This window comes from Lagenorhynchus albirostris, chromosome 5, assembly GCF_949774975.1.
Source record: "Lagenorhynchus albirostris chromosome 5, mLagAlb1.1, whole genome shotgun sequence".
Lineage (NCBI taxonomy): Eukaryota > Metazoa > Chordata > Mammalia > Artiodactyla > Delphinidae > Lagenorhynchus > Lagenorhynchus albirostris.
The window spans coordinates 10,165,255-10,180,194 of record NC_083099.1 but is presented as its reverse complement, the minus strand read 5'-3'; the positions used below and the strand labels follow the sequence as shown (position 1 = coordinate 10,180,194).

The 14,940-nt window shown below is 38.6% G+C and overlaps 1 protein-coding gene and 1 non-coding gene across 2 annotated transcripts in view; both read right to left on the bottom strand.

The window, feature by feature from the left end:
• TBC1D5 (TBC1 domain family member 5) overlaps positions 1-14,940 on the bottom strand; it is a 543,452-nt gene that overhangs the window by 80,064 nt on the left and 448,448 nt on the right. Inside the window, exon 17 of the mRNA XM_060149553.1 lies at positions 14,514-14,599. Within this exon, the coding sequence (XP_060005536.1) occupies positions 14,514-14,599 (86 nt within the window). The remainder of the gene's footprint in view (positions 1-14,513; positions 14,600-14,940) is intronic.
• On the bottom strand, positions 14,797-14,868 carry TRNAQ-UUG (transfer RNA glutamine (anticodon UUG)). The gene has a single exon. It is a non-coding gene; the product is annotated as a tRNA-Gln (tRNA).

The following is a 14,940-nucleotide window of genomic DNA, read 5'->3' as shown; positions in this document are numbered from 1 at the left end:
TATATGATATTTTGTGTCCCTTTGAGATAGAAGATCCTATAGTTTTAAGACTTGAAGAAAGAGAACATGGGCTTATGAATTTTAGACCAAAAGCTGCAGAGGCACCCAATACATCAGATAAAATAATCAAAATTTAAAATACTCTCAATAGGGTAGCATGAGAAATAAATGAAACACATAAAATTTAATGAAGATAAATAAAAGCTTATACACTTAGGTTAAAACTTTTGACAACTGCTCATTACAGATAGAATAGGGAGGCATGGATCAACGTGAGTTCATATTAAAAAACAAAAAGTCAAGCTCCCAAAAATGAATGTTTTGGTCTGGTCTACAAGGCTAATCTGAGCCCATAATGATGTTGCAGGAGAAAAATAAGATTCTTGGGGTACATTAATTCTAGATGAGTGAACTTCTGGGTTTCCAGGCAAGTGTGTAAAATGCTTGGAAGTCTTTACACTGTCCTAACAACAAGTAAAAAGCTGAACAAACTGAAAAAAAAATCAACATTTTTTTCTTAGATCCATAAGAGAAGTGAGGTCAAAGGGCAAACTGCTGTCACCCAGATTGGAGAGAGTGACGGGTGAATACAGAGGATCATGACCTACCAGAGCAGAAACCCACAAGAACCAGTGCTGGGGTAGGGAAATTGGAACTGTGGCTGAATTGCTGGAAGCTCAGTGTGGACAAACTTGAGAGTTAAAATCTCCCAGGGGACCCAGTCAGGAGGGTGGAGGGGCAGCCCAAACTTCAGCGAGTTTTCCCTCCTGGAGCTCTACCAGGTTCTCATGGTAAATATGGGAGAAAAATTGTGCTTCTGGCAGGGGTAGAGGAAAAGGAACCATTTGAAATACACCAGAGCATCTTGTTCTTCTTAAATGGTCTGCCCTCAGGAGAAATATTTAACCAGAGTCCAACCTACAGGGATTTTTGCCGAGCCTAACTGACCTGGGGGAAGGCAAGTACCCAACCCCAGCCCCCTCTAGCCGTCCTGTTCCACCTGATGTTGGTGGGGGCTGCAGCTGAGAGGCATGTGTCAAGTTCACAGTCTGGAAGCCCAGGCTCACTAAAAGATTGAGACCTAATCATAGGACCATAGAATGCTTCCTTTCCTCCACACTTTATCACCACATTACTAAAGGCCTATTTCTGGTGTTCCTTTTACCCAGTACAACATGTCCAACTATAAAAAAAAAAAAAAAATTAAAAGATGTACTAAAAAAGCAAAAAGCATACTTTGAAGAGAGAGAGTGACCAAGCTTCAGAACCAGACTCAGATACAGCAGGGATGTTGGAATTATCAGACTGGAAATTTTAAATCACTATGATTAAAATGCTAAAGACTCTAAGGAATAAAGTATACAGCATGCAAGAACAGATAGGAAATATAAGCAGAGGGGAGGAAATTCTAAGGAAAAAAAAAAAGAAATGACAGAGATCAAAAATACTGTAACATAAACAAAGTATGTCTTTGATGGGCTTATTATTGATGGACATGGCTGAGGAAAGAATCTCTGAGGTTGAGGATATTTCAATAGAAACTCCCCAAGCAAACAGAAAAGACAGAAAAAGCAGAGCAGAATATCCAAGAATTGTGGGACAACCCTAAAAGATGTAACATTCAAATAATGGGAACACCAGAAGAAGAAAGAGAGAAAAGAACAGAAGAAATATTTGAAACAATGACTGAGAATTTCCCCCAAATTAATGTCAGTCAACAAACCAAAGATCCAGGAAGTTCAGAGAACACCAGGCAAGAAAAATGCCAAAAAAAAACTATGCTTAGTCATATCATTTTTAAACTATGGAAAATCACAGGAAAAAAAAAATCCTGAAATAAGCCCGAGGAAAAAAAACAGCTTACCTATAGAGGAGCAAAAATAAGAACAACATTCTAATTATCCTCAGAAACCACGTATGCAAGAAGAGAGTGCAGTGAATGAATATGTAAAGTGTTGAGAGAAAAAACCACCAACCTAGAATTCTGTACCCTGTGAAATTATCCCTCAAAAGTAAATATGGTATCTATATATAGTAAGTATATATTAACCTCTTATAGGAAACACGTTTTCCTTTAATAGTAAATATGATACGTAGCTAGAAATACTAGCTGACTGTCTACACTGCAGGAGGTAACTAACTGTACAATCATGGCAGACTGTTTTGGTGATGCATTAATTTCTGGCAGAACTGAATTTTGTGTCTATAAAATGGAGTGGAACAGTAGGGAGGTATGAAAATTACGATGGAAGAGAAATGGCTAAAAAAGCAGGGGAGCAAGTCCTCCAGTACTGTGAGAGCTGCCATGAGCGAAAGCAGCGCTTCTTCGCATGGCTTTAAAAAATAAGTTTACAAAAGTTACAGACAGTAACAGAAGACAGTTAAAAGGTTATGACACAGGAAATCCTTTCTAGTGATTTCACAGGCTCAATTTAAAATAGTAAAAGCTCCGTTTCTGGAACTGTGTAAGTAAGAGATTAGAAAATCATTTTCAGACACACAGGCTCCCTGACCCTGGCATGGGTGAGAGGCAGGGTTCAGTGAAAGCCCCTTCTGACTCTGACAGCTTGTGATCAGCTGAGCCAAATGGCTTCTACCATCACGTTCACCATCCTGCTAAGATTACAGGACCAAAAAGAGGCCTGAATGATAGTGTGGGCCCTTGAGGGATACTCACCAAACCCATCTCAAACTCAGGGGCCTACCTGTCTGCCCTGCCTCCTTATTTCCACCCTCAGTTTCTATTCTGTTCTTTTCACCTCTCCTTCCTCCTCTATGTTCATCTTCCCTCTGAGGCCTTTTTTCTCTATTCTTTTCCTTCTCCTTCCATCAAAATCTCCTTTTCTTTCTATCATATTCTCTCACCTCATCCTACCTACACTTTTTTCCATCATAAAAACATATAACTTACTTTAAAATTATCTTCTTAAGTGCAAGGAGTACCTGGAAAAAGTAAATATAAATATGAGACTTTGGCTTTTGGATAGAAAAAATATTCTCTTGGCACCTCTGTAATTTTCTAGTCTGTCATTATTGATGTACCCTGAATGGATTATGATTCATATTTACCTCTTTCAGAATGCTTATTATATACATCTATCTTTTATTTGGAAATTTAAAACATTTGCCATGGTTGCAAAATAATACTTTTCCAAATGATTCTAACATTTGAGCTAACGTTCATGATGTATTTCTACTCACAAATTCTCTAAGCTGAAGGTCTCAATTCTATAAAATGAATTGGTTTCCAACTTTCTTAATTCTTTACCTTTAAGGTTGAGTGTATCAAATTTGCTTCAATGAAAGACATCTATATGTAATTCTAATTTGTTTGCCATATTGTGAGGTTTCTATTATCTTAGAAAATGAACTCTCTCCATATCTCAAGAAACTCAAGATTTTATAAGCCTTTATAAAAACTATGTGATAAAAGTTAGTTTGCTATTACTTATTCCTTAGGAATCTGCTTTTCAAGTGAAACATGTTTTCTTTCATCTAGGAAGACCACGCATTTACATGCGTGTGGCATGTAAATCTTTGTGACTGTTATGTGAAGCAAAAGGAATGCTTGTTAGGGATAGAAAAGCTAGCCCTCATGAGAGGGTGGATATAAGCTAGACTGTAGGGCTCACCTAATTGGGTCCGAACACAATTTGTAATATTTGTTTAATATAACAACTAATTAGCAATTACACATTAATCGTGGTTGTATAAAATCATGAGATAAACTCCCCAAGACATATCTCTAGGAATAAATTTTGAGGTTTCTATTTCTAGAGTGGTGGTTTCCAACTAATTTATTTTCTGACCCAGTATCTGAGAGGGATACAAATCTCTCCCGTTAACCGTGGCTCATGGGAGTCTCTGGCCTAGGGAAATACATCAGAATGGAAGAGGATAAAGTTCTGAGATGCCCACCTGGTGGGGAGTTTTGCCCTCTTCACCTCTCTACCTTCACTTTGAGAATCACTATATATCTTCACCATTGAAAAAAAAAATCACAAGCAGCTGTACTTAACATGTATCAAGAATCAACTGTTAAGGGTTTTAAGGAAGGAGGTATGGGAGCCAATAAAGATAAAGAAATGTGTGAATGCACATAAAAGTCCAAGGAAACAGTCACATTAAAAAAAGTCCAGCCATGGAAGGGAACGGGTTAGATGCAGAAAAAAAGAGGAATTTATTTTCTCTCAATTGAAAAAAAAATATACAAGACTTCTGCACTAAAAACTATAAAACACTACTGAGAGAATGTGAAGAAGACTAATTGAATGAAGAGATAGTCCATGTTCATGGATTAGATAATTCAATAATATTAAGGTATCAGTTCTTTCCAAATTGATCTATAGATTCAGTGTAATTCCAACCAAAATCCCAATAATTTTTATAGAAGTTGACATGTAGATTCTAAAATTGATAAGAAAATGCAAAGGACCCAGAATAGCCAAAATAATAAAAAAAAGAATAAAGTTGGAGGATTCAGGCTATTTAAAATCAAGACTTGCTATAAAGCTACATAATTCAGTTAGTGTGGTACTAGAGAAAGGATAGAAGGTCCAGAAATTGGCTTATATCTATATAGTCAATTGATTTTCAACCAAGGATCCAATTTAATTCAATGGGGAAAGGAAAGACTTTTAAACAAGTGGTACTGAACTGCTGGATACCTTTATGGAAAAAGATGGACTTTAATTTTTACCTCACTCCACACACAGACATTAACTTGACGTGGACCACAGATTTAATACAAATGTTAGAACCACAGAGCTTTTAGAAGAATACAGAATACCTTTGAGACTGTACAGTAAAGGGCTAACTCAGCGGGCCTGGACTGTCCCAATCCTGCACATTCCAACGTTGTTTAGGACTGGACCTCGAGGGACAACTGGGAGATAACCTCGTCTAGCCCTTGGAATATCCAACCTGATAAAAGTGTCTTCGTAGACCTGGGGCCTTGAGCCACACCAAAGTTTATGCTAACAATCAGATTTACGGTAAAAGTCTGTTTTTGTTCAACCTGGGCCCCTGCCACACTATATCAGTCTGACCTCTGGAGGGAACTGGAGATGGAGTAGCTAATGTTAGTCACATGGTTGCTTCATGACTACATGACTGACCTCTAATAACAAACCTTGGGGTCACCAAGTCCTGGGTGAGCTCCCCTGGTTGGCAACACTTCACATGTGTTGCCCTACATGGTTCCCAGGAGATTTAAGCAGTCCACTGGGAGCGGACACCTGGAAAGTTGTACCTGGTTTCTCTTAAGACTCTGAGTGAAAAATGTTGCCTGCCGTATCAGTAAATAGAGGATGCTCCAGCCATCAAGCCGTCACATTGTAGCCTCCCCAATGGTGAGCCCTGAGGAAACTCAGGATGGAAACCGAATGCCCACCATCTAGCAGTCAACTGCTGCAGCCAGCCTGATGGTGCACCCTGAGGAGACCCTGGATGAGAAAGCACAGGATGCTGGCCCCAGGTAGCTGAAGTGCATATCAAAGCAATGATTTCAGTGAGCCCAGACTCTTGCATCTTCCCATACACAGAAAAGCGCTCCATTCTTTAACGTGAGATGTCTGGTTTTCTTTAATTAACAGTAAACTTTTGATGTTCCGACTACCTGGTATTTGTTGCAAAACTACTGTATATCCTGGCTCCCCCCTTGCCTCTTCAGAGCAGTCCCTCAGAGTGATCTGAGAGTCCTGTCTCCCTGGCTTGAAGACCTCAGAAAGTCCGCCGAATAAAACATAACCCTCACCTTCTAGGTTGTGCATTTTTTCAGTCTACAACACCAACCTTTTTCCCTTCCTGATTTTAATCTATAATCTTTTGCCACAGTATACTATAAACACGAGTCTATCAGCTTTTCTGAGTTCTGTGAGTCCTTCTAGCGAAACTTCGAAGCCGAGCGTGGTCTTAAGGACCCTCAACAAAGGAAACTAAGGTTGAGTCTTAGATAGGAGATTTCTTCAATAGGAAAATAAAATGCACTAGCCATAGAAGAAAAAAACTGGTAAAAGAAACTTCACTGAAATAATAATTTTCTGCTCATCAAAAGATATCACTAAGAAAATGAACAGGCAAGACACACTGGGGGAGGATAATATTTGCAGTACATTTATCTGACAAAGACTTCTATCCAGAATATATAAAGTATTCTTACAAATCAAGAATAAAAAGACAAACAACCCATTAAATACAGGCAAACAACCTGGACAGTTCACAAAAGAAGATATACAAATCACCAATATTCTATGAAAAGATGACCAGGAAAATGCAAATTAAAACACAATGAGATAGCATTTTCACACCAACTAGAATAGATAAAATCAGAAAGACTGACAGTAGCGAATGTTGGCAAAGATGAAGAGCAGTTAGAACCCCCATATATTCCTGATGAGAGTGGAAAAAGGTATAATTACTTTGTAAAACAGTTTGTAGTTTCTTATAAAATTAAACATAGATCTATCCATTAGGACAATTTAATTTCTAAGTGTTTACCCAAGGGAAAGATAAACACCAAAACCAAAAACAACAAACAAAAACATCAAAACACCTGTACAAGAATGCTCTTAGCAGTCTTGTTCATAACACCCCAAATCTGGAAATAACCCAGTATCTATCAACAAGAGAACAGATAAACAACTTGTGATACATTGTATAGTGGAATACAACTCAACAATCTAAAGGAAGAAACTACTGATACATGCAACAACACGCATGAATTGCAAAAACATTATTCTGAATGAAGAAAGCTAGACAAAAATGAGTGCATACTGTGTGGCTCTATTTATGGGAAGCTCAAGAAAAGGCAAAACTAATATAAGGTAATAGAAATCAGACAGTGGTTGCCTTGGGATGAAGGGTTGGAATTGACTGGAAAGGGACACCAGGGAATTCTCGGGTGAAAGAAATGTTCCCTCCAGATATATTGTTTTAGATGGTGCTTACAGGGGTATACACGGCTGTCAAAACTCATCAGACTGAACACTTAAGATCTGTGTTTTGTGTACAAATTACACTTAAATTTTTTAAAACAGGAGAAAGAGCTATTTACTCTGCCCTAAACAGGAGATAGTTTTACCAATTTACCTTAATTGGTTAGGAATTAACAACTCTCTTTGATACAAGAGAAAGAGCATTTCAGACATAGAATTGTTTATAGCATAAACTCTTATTTGAGCACAAAAATATCACAAAATTACATTTATATAGAAATCAGTGTCCTTTAAAATTCTGATTAGCCAATTAACTACTAAGGGACTATAACAATGGACTTCTTGGCTTTATGACTTGGGAAATATCATTAGCATATTATTTCTTTACCATATTTTAGCAATAAAATACTTCTGAGTAAATACAATAAAGCCTAATTTAAAAATCTTGTGGACCATATAAAATGGAAATTGGCCAGAAGAATTTTATAATGCCTTTTAGGGATTCAAAACAGTATTTATTTATTCAGTCATTAAACGAAATACTCACTGAATACTAGAAACAGTGCCAGGTACTGTGCTAGGCCCTGGCAATATGAAGATTCTAGGATTCAGTCCCTGACATCCATATGGTTCCTCTATAAATGAGGCTAGAAAGCATTCAATCATTTCACCAGTATTTGAATGTGTTCTCTGTGCCAGGTACTGAGGAAACAGCAATGACAGAGGCAGATGTGGTCCCTGTTCTCACAAAGCTCAAATTCTAGCATAAGATGACAACTGGTAGAAGAATTCCTGAGCCTCCTGGGATCACGCACTTTCTAGGACATTCTTGTTAGGCCAGGTCCTGAGAAGAACGCTCCTAAGCTGAGGCAGATCCTGATCCCAAGGAGAGACGGAAAATTATTGGCCATCAGGCATTCTTGGGGTACAAATGGACTGGACGCCATCACTACTTCGTCACTGGAGCCCAGCTGAGGAATGTGGAAAACATCTTCAAAGCCCAGCGAACACTCTTATTAGAATCATCTTTCCCTGGCTTCCTGCTGGATCCCATGCAGGGATCCTGACAAGGGGCCATTTGTAGAGGCCTGCCAGAGGCCTGTACCTGCCAGAATTCTAATTCTGGAATCTTTCATTATTGGTATCAGTTAAGTTGTTTAAGCTCTGACACAAGGCAGAGGAAAGCTGGGAATATTAGCACATAGAATGCGATTGCTGATCTGGTGAGTGGGCAGATCAGGAACTGAGCTTGGTTTCTTCCATCTCTACCAAGGTCTCACTTAATCAAGCGAAATATCTAACTTTGGTGATGTGAAATTGCTTAAGCAAGTTAAAAGACCTATAGTTGTGGAGTCTGTAAAAAGGCACCACTAGGGGCTTCCCTGGTGGCGCAGTGGTTGAGAGTCCGCCTGCCGATGCAGGGGACACGGGTTCTTTGTGCCCCGGTCCGGGAAGATGCCACATGCCGCGGAGCAGCTGGGCCCGTGAGCCATGGCCGTTGAGCCTGCGCGTCCGGAGCCTGTGCTCCGCAACGGGAGAGGCCACAACAGTGAGAGGCCCACATGCCGCAAAAAAAAAAAAAAAAAAAAAAGGTGTCACTAGATAAAGTGACATGTGGCCTTGAGTCACTGCTGACAGCTCAGGCATGATTATTTCATCACCTCTGCAGAGCAGATAAAAACTACACATTCTGAGAAATTGTGTTGGGTCATTTTCAAAACAGAAAATCCATGAATGTTCTGTAATAAAGAAGGTATGAGATTCTACTCTTCTTATAAGAGGTTGCAGTATTTAAAAACTATTAAATTCTGTTCCATGACTTCTCAATTGGGCATTTCAGTGGTCATAGATTCCTGAGTAAATTAGATGGGTCTTTCTGAAGACCAGTCACAATTTACATGTGCTTTTTTTTTTTTTTAAAATATGTATAGCAGCAATTTATGGTTATTTTAGGACAAAATTGGAGCAGGATTTGAGTGTTAAATTATTGTTCTGAGCTCAAAAATTGAATGAATAACAAAATGTCAATTCCCATTTTTAAAGAGAAATTTGCAAGTAAGTAAAATCAGAGCACAGTGAATATTACCCACACACGTAATGGAAAATCTACCACTAAAATACCTAGGCACTTGCGTTTAAAGACTTAATTATAGCAATCCATGGTAAAGCAGAGAAGAGAAATCAGGCTTCTTGATTTCTAGAGATATTCTTATCTCAAAAATCACATGTCATCTTTGCATCCTCATCCCTCATTTGGATAAGCAACACAAATAGAAGTCCATTGCCCTAGACGTAGCAAGTATTAGCTCCCTGCTTTCCAGGTGTCTGCCTGCCTCTTGCCTGTCCTCTGCTAACTGATCCCTGCTCGGGGTTCCCCCATGAGGATATAAATTCCCTCTAGACCATCCCCACTACCTGTCTTGCTGCTCAATGACAGTCCCAATGCATTAACTCTTTAATAGCCTCTATACAGCTAAGAAAGTAGTTGTAAGGCTAATTATGGCTGAAGGGTCCAGCTTGGTAAAAGCATCTTAGGCATTAAATAGCTAAAGGGGGACTTTCCCAAGGATTTTGCAGCTACAATAGTTTCTGATCATGGATAAACAAACCTCTGGGGAATAATGTGGTAGTTATAAGGGCTACATACAGAATTAGGAGTACTATTTGGCAAGATTACCAGGCTTGTCTCAACTTATACTCCCTGTATTGGTGACTAAGGATATCCGTGCACCTTCACTGGTGCTAGCTTGCCCATTCATTCATTCATTCATTCAAAACCACTTTATTGAGGTATAACGGACATACAATGGCTGTACCCATTTAAAGTGTACAACTTGATAAGTTTGGAGATAAGTATACATCTGTGAAACTATCACCACAATCTATGCCATAAACCTAACTATCACCCCCAAAAGTTTCCTCCCACCCTCTTTATCACTACTATTTTTATTTATTTTATTTTTTGTGATAAGAACACTTAAGGTCTACTCGCTTAGCAAATTTTAAGTACGCAATATAGTATTATTAACTATGGGCCTAGGCCGTACAGTAGATTGTGATGATTTACTTACCTCTGCCTTGTTTATTTTTAATTTGCTAATTTGAAGGGTGAAAAACAGTGCTTTATAGGTGTTTTAATTAATTATGCATTTCTTTGATAAATTATGAGTTTGAACAGCTTCTTAAAGGTTTATTTGCTGTTTGCAATCCTTCTTTCATTGAGTGCCTACTATATTCTAGGCACTATTTTAGGTGCTGAGGATAAGACAGTTAACAAGACAAACATGCAGAGTTTACATTTCAATGCAAGAAACAAACTATAAAAACAAACTGAAAAGCTGAATAAAAAATGAAAAATACCATTTCAGCTATTAAAAAAAACCCCACAAAAACAATAACAAAGCAAATTAAAGGGACAGAGTAGAGTGGTCCATTATTTTAGACAGGGCAGTCAAAGAGAGGTTCTCTGAAGAGACGATATTTGAACACAGACTGAGCAGTAAGTGTGCCATGTGGATTCTTGGGGAAGAACCCAGACACGGGGAAAAGCAAGCTCAGAGCTCCTGAAGTGGGAACTTGTTCGAGAGCTGGAGGGATGGTAAGCAGCCCGGTGTGGCTGGAGTCCAGTGAACAAGAGAGCAGGGTGGTGGGGTTGGAGAGACAGGATCATGTAGGGCCTGCCTTGCAGACCACTGAAAAGGCTTGGGATTTGACCCCAAATGTTTTGGGAAGCCACGGAAGGGCTCTGAGCAGAAGAGTGATATGATTGGACTTGCATAGGGAGATGGGTTAGGAGACCGTGGGGGTGAGATGGGCAAGGCCCCGTGACTTGGTGCCACCACTGCAGAGAGAGGTAAGTGGCTTAGTTCAGGATATAGTTTGAATAGGAGTTGCTGATGCACCTGACGTGTGATGTCAGAGAAAAAGAAGAGTTAAAGGCAATTCTAAGGCTTGATCAACTGGGTCATGACATTCATTGTGATGCAGAAACACTGGGGGAACAACAGGTGTGTGGAGGTGGAATCAAGAGTTTAGTTTGGAACATATGAGTCTGGAGTTCAAGGGAAGAGGTCAGACTGAAGATATAAGTGAAGGACCCTTTAGTCATAAATGGAACGTAAAGCCATGCACCTGGGCTGAGAACCTCTGGGCAGAGAGGAGTACGTCAGGAGATGTGATGGCCCCTGAAACAGATCTTGTGTTTCTTACTGAACTGTGTAAGTTTCTATACATTAATGATATTATAGTTTGTCAGTCATTTATACTACAAATATTTTCCCAATTTTCTGTTTCCTTTTTGATTCAGTTTATTTTATTTTTGACATCTACTTAAAAACAGTTGTGTAGTAAAATCCACCAGTCCTTCCCTTTGTGATTTCTTCCATTACTTTTAAGGATAAAAAGTCTAGTAACTAGAGGTCAGACAGACATTTGTGTTTTATTTCTATGTTTGCTTGTTTGAATGAACTTTGATTAACTCAGAGTTTATTCTGGTGTGTGTTAAGTTTATAAGTTGATACCTTTTCAAAAGATTTGTCAAGTTTCCCAGTACCATCTCTGAACTCTTTCTCTCCTCATTTGCTGGTCTGTGATGTCTTCACACACTACACTTTATTTGGTTCAGTTTCAATTTCAAGCTTTGAAATTGCAACAGTGATGATGAGAAATCTGCCTTGCATCCTTACAGTGTTACTTTGTGTAAGAATCTCAATGTGCTTACAAGGAAATACATAAAACAGAACCAACATTTTTGAGAAGAAAAATGCTGGGACAGAAAGCTAAATGAAAGAAAGATAAAACATGAAGGGGAAAAAAAGGAAAGGGTACAGTCTATTTCCTTTTTGAAAAAAAAAATAAAAGTAGATGTTGAAAAATGCAAAAATAGAATCATGTATACATACAACAAATACTGAGTAACCTCCCCACACCAGCCAGGATTATCCAGGTGCCCTCAAGTAGTGAGTAAGACAAGGGACCTGCCTGCAGGGGGCTTGACTTTAGCGGGGAGGTTGGGGAGATAGATGATACATATGTCTATGACTTCTGTGAGTAAAGAATGCTATGAAAATAAGATGGGGGCAGTGGGGTAGAGAGTGACCAAGGGAGGTGAAGACAAAAGGGAGGTCAAGAGAGGCTTGTGTGAACATATGGATCGCTAACAGGCACATGAAAAGCTGCTCAGCATCACTAATCCCTAGAGAAATGCAAATCACAATTACAATGAGGTATCACCTCACACCAGTCAGAATGGCCATCATCAAAAAGTCTACAAACAACAAATGCTGGAGAGGGTGTGGATGAAAGGGAACCCTCTTGCAGTGTTGGTGGGAATGTGAATTGGTGCAGCCACTATGGAGAACAGTATTGAGGTTCCTCAAAAAACTAAAAATAGAGCTACCATATAATTCTGCAATCCCACTCCTGGGCATATATACAGAGAAAACTCTAATTTGAAAAGATACATACACCCCTATGTTTATAGCAGCACTATTTACAATAGCCAAGACATGGAAACAACCTAAATGTCCATCAACAGATGAATGGAAAAAGAAGACGTAAGTCAGAAATAGAAAGATAAATACCATATGATATCACTTATATATGGAATCTAAAATATGACACAAATGAACCTACCTACAAAACAGAAACAGACTGACAGACATGGAGAACAGACTTGTGGTTGCCAAGGGGGGGTGGGGAGGGGAGGGATGGAGTGGGAGTTTGGGATTAGCAGATGCAAACTATTATACAGAGAATGGATAAACAACAAGGTCTTACCGTATGGCACAGGGAACTATATTCAATATCCTGTGATAAACCATAATGGAAGAGAAATGTAGATACATGTATAACTGAATCACTTTGCTGTACAGCAGAAATTAACACAACATTGTAAATCAACTATATGTCAATTAGAAAAAACAACTGTGAGAGAGAGATAGGCTTGCCTTGTGTGAGATATTTGTGCTGAGCCATAAATCATGAAGCTGAAAAGGAAGAGGGGAGGTGGGAGGAGAACAGGGAAGCACTATGGCCCCAGGTAAGCTCAAGGAAGAGGGAAGAGAAGGGGAGGGTGTAGGAGATGAGGTCACTAGGGGAGGGGCAAGGGAAGAAGACTGGATTATGGGAGGTATTAGGAAGCCTTTGGAGGTTCAAGTGGGAGTGTGATCTAATCTGCTGGAAACTGAGAGTTTACAGGCCGTCCTGTGAAAACTAACCTGGGGGAGGTGGTGGGCAGGGGGTACAGGGTGGAGATTAGGGGAGAGAAGAAGGAGCTCCAGCTGGAAAGATCTTGTATGAAGAAAGTACCTAAAATATACTTTTTAAAAAACATATCAAAACTAAATACTTGACAGGGAGGAAATACAAGTGATTAGACTGTAAGATTCCTGAGGGCTAGGATTTTTGTCTGGTTTGTTCACTATCTCCAATGCCTAGAATACTGAGAGCCTGGCACTCAAGAAGAATTTGTTAAATTAAATGAACAAAGGGACTATAGGGAAAAACCTTTTATTTGTGAACCAAGAATCAGATGAAATGAACAAACAGAAAGGAGTCTCACAGAAGCCTCGTGGGCTACAGAACTGGTCTCATAATTACATAGCCTTTCAAAACATGAGACAGACTTCAATCAAGGATGGGTAATTTAAAAATAACGTGACACTAAGGGTTCAAAATGCAAGTTTAAATTTATCTGCTTTCTTATAAAATCCTCTCACCCCTCAGACATGAGTTTCGATGTGTCAGGAATTATGTCTTTTTTTTAAAACTCTCCAAGTAAGAGCAGAACACATCATGTATGTGTACTCCAGCCATGTATATTTAGGTTGTTGGAATTCTACTGAAGGAAAGCTAGCACAGAGGCAAAATGCTTAAGGAAGAAAATTCGGACAACTTGCAGCATTTATCATGACTAACATTTTAGTCTACCAGAGTAAATTTTGAAATTATGTTCTAATTTGAGATGGTTCTGGTTTGATGAGTTAACTCTTGAGACATCTGAGTATAGTATTATGAAAGAGCAAAACTGTTCATCAACCCTTTATGCCAGTGTTAATTTCTTTTAAAAGTAGGATTTTAATGTTTTTTTATTCCTACAGTGACCCTTAAAATTTCTATGTATGTAATCACAAATGCACACACAAGATGCATTTATAAGCTTATTGTGTAGTTCTAAAGACAGTTGGGAAACCCAGTTTTAATTTTGTTACTGAAATAATTTAAACATATATTATAGAGCTGCTTCTTTTTAATCAACAGTTAGGGTCTAGAAAGAGACTGCGCAAGCAGGCACAATTTATTCAGGTTTCTTAGTGTCAGAAGAACAAAGTTGCCAAACTTCGATCTGTAACAAGTACTCTTAAATTTATTTAATTTTTCACCTTACCACTGACATCAACATACATCCTTTGCTCATGCCTTAGAAAAAAACTCAGATAATTTATTTTACAAAGATTCATTACATGCATTAACCATTGGTATACTCAAATCTGGGAAATTATTTTCAGCAGATGTGTAACATTTCCTGACGATCTCCAAGAATATTTTAGTGACTTTCATCAGAGAAAGAGGACTTACCGGCTTTTATTCATGAGGTCTGCTCCTCGGGCTTTGTAATAATCTAAATTTGGATGGAACTGATAAGTCACTGGTCTTGGATTTCTCTATAGAAAAAAAAAAAAGCAGTAAATTAAAATGTATAAAGCTATTTAAATTATACATTAACACATAAAAGAATGAAACAATTGTTTTTATATTTTTTCAGAAAAAAATACGTATAATAATGAAGTTTAATAATTAATGTGCTTGGGTTTTTTTGTTTTTTTAATTTGGCTGCGCCTCATGGCTTGTGGGATCTTAATTCCCTGACCAGGAATTGAACCTGGGCCACAGCAGTCAAAGTGCCGAGACCTAACCACTGGACTGCCAGGGAGCTCCCTGTTTTTTTGTTTGTTGGTTTGTTTTTATTGTTGAAGTTTTGCCTTAACTGATCTTAGTCTGATTA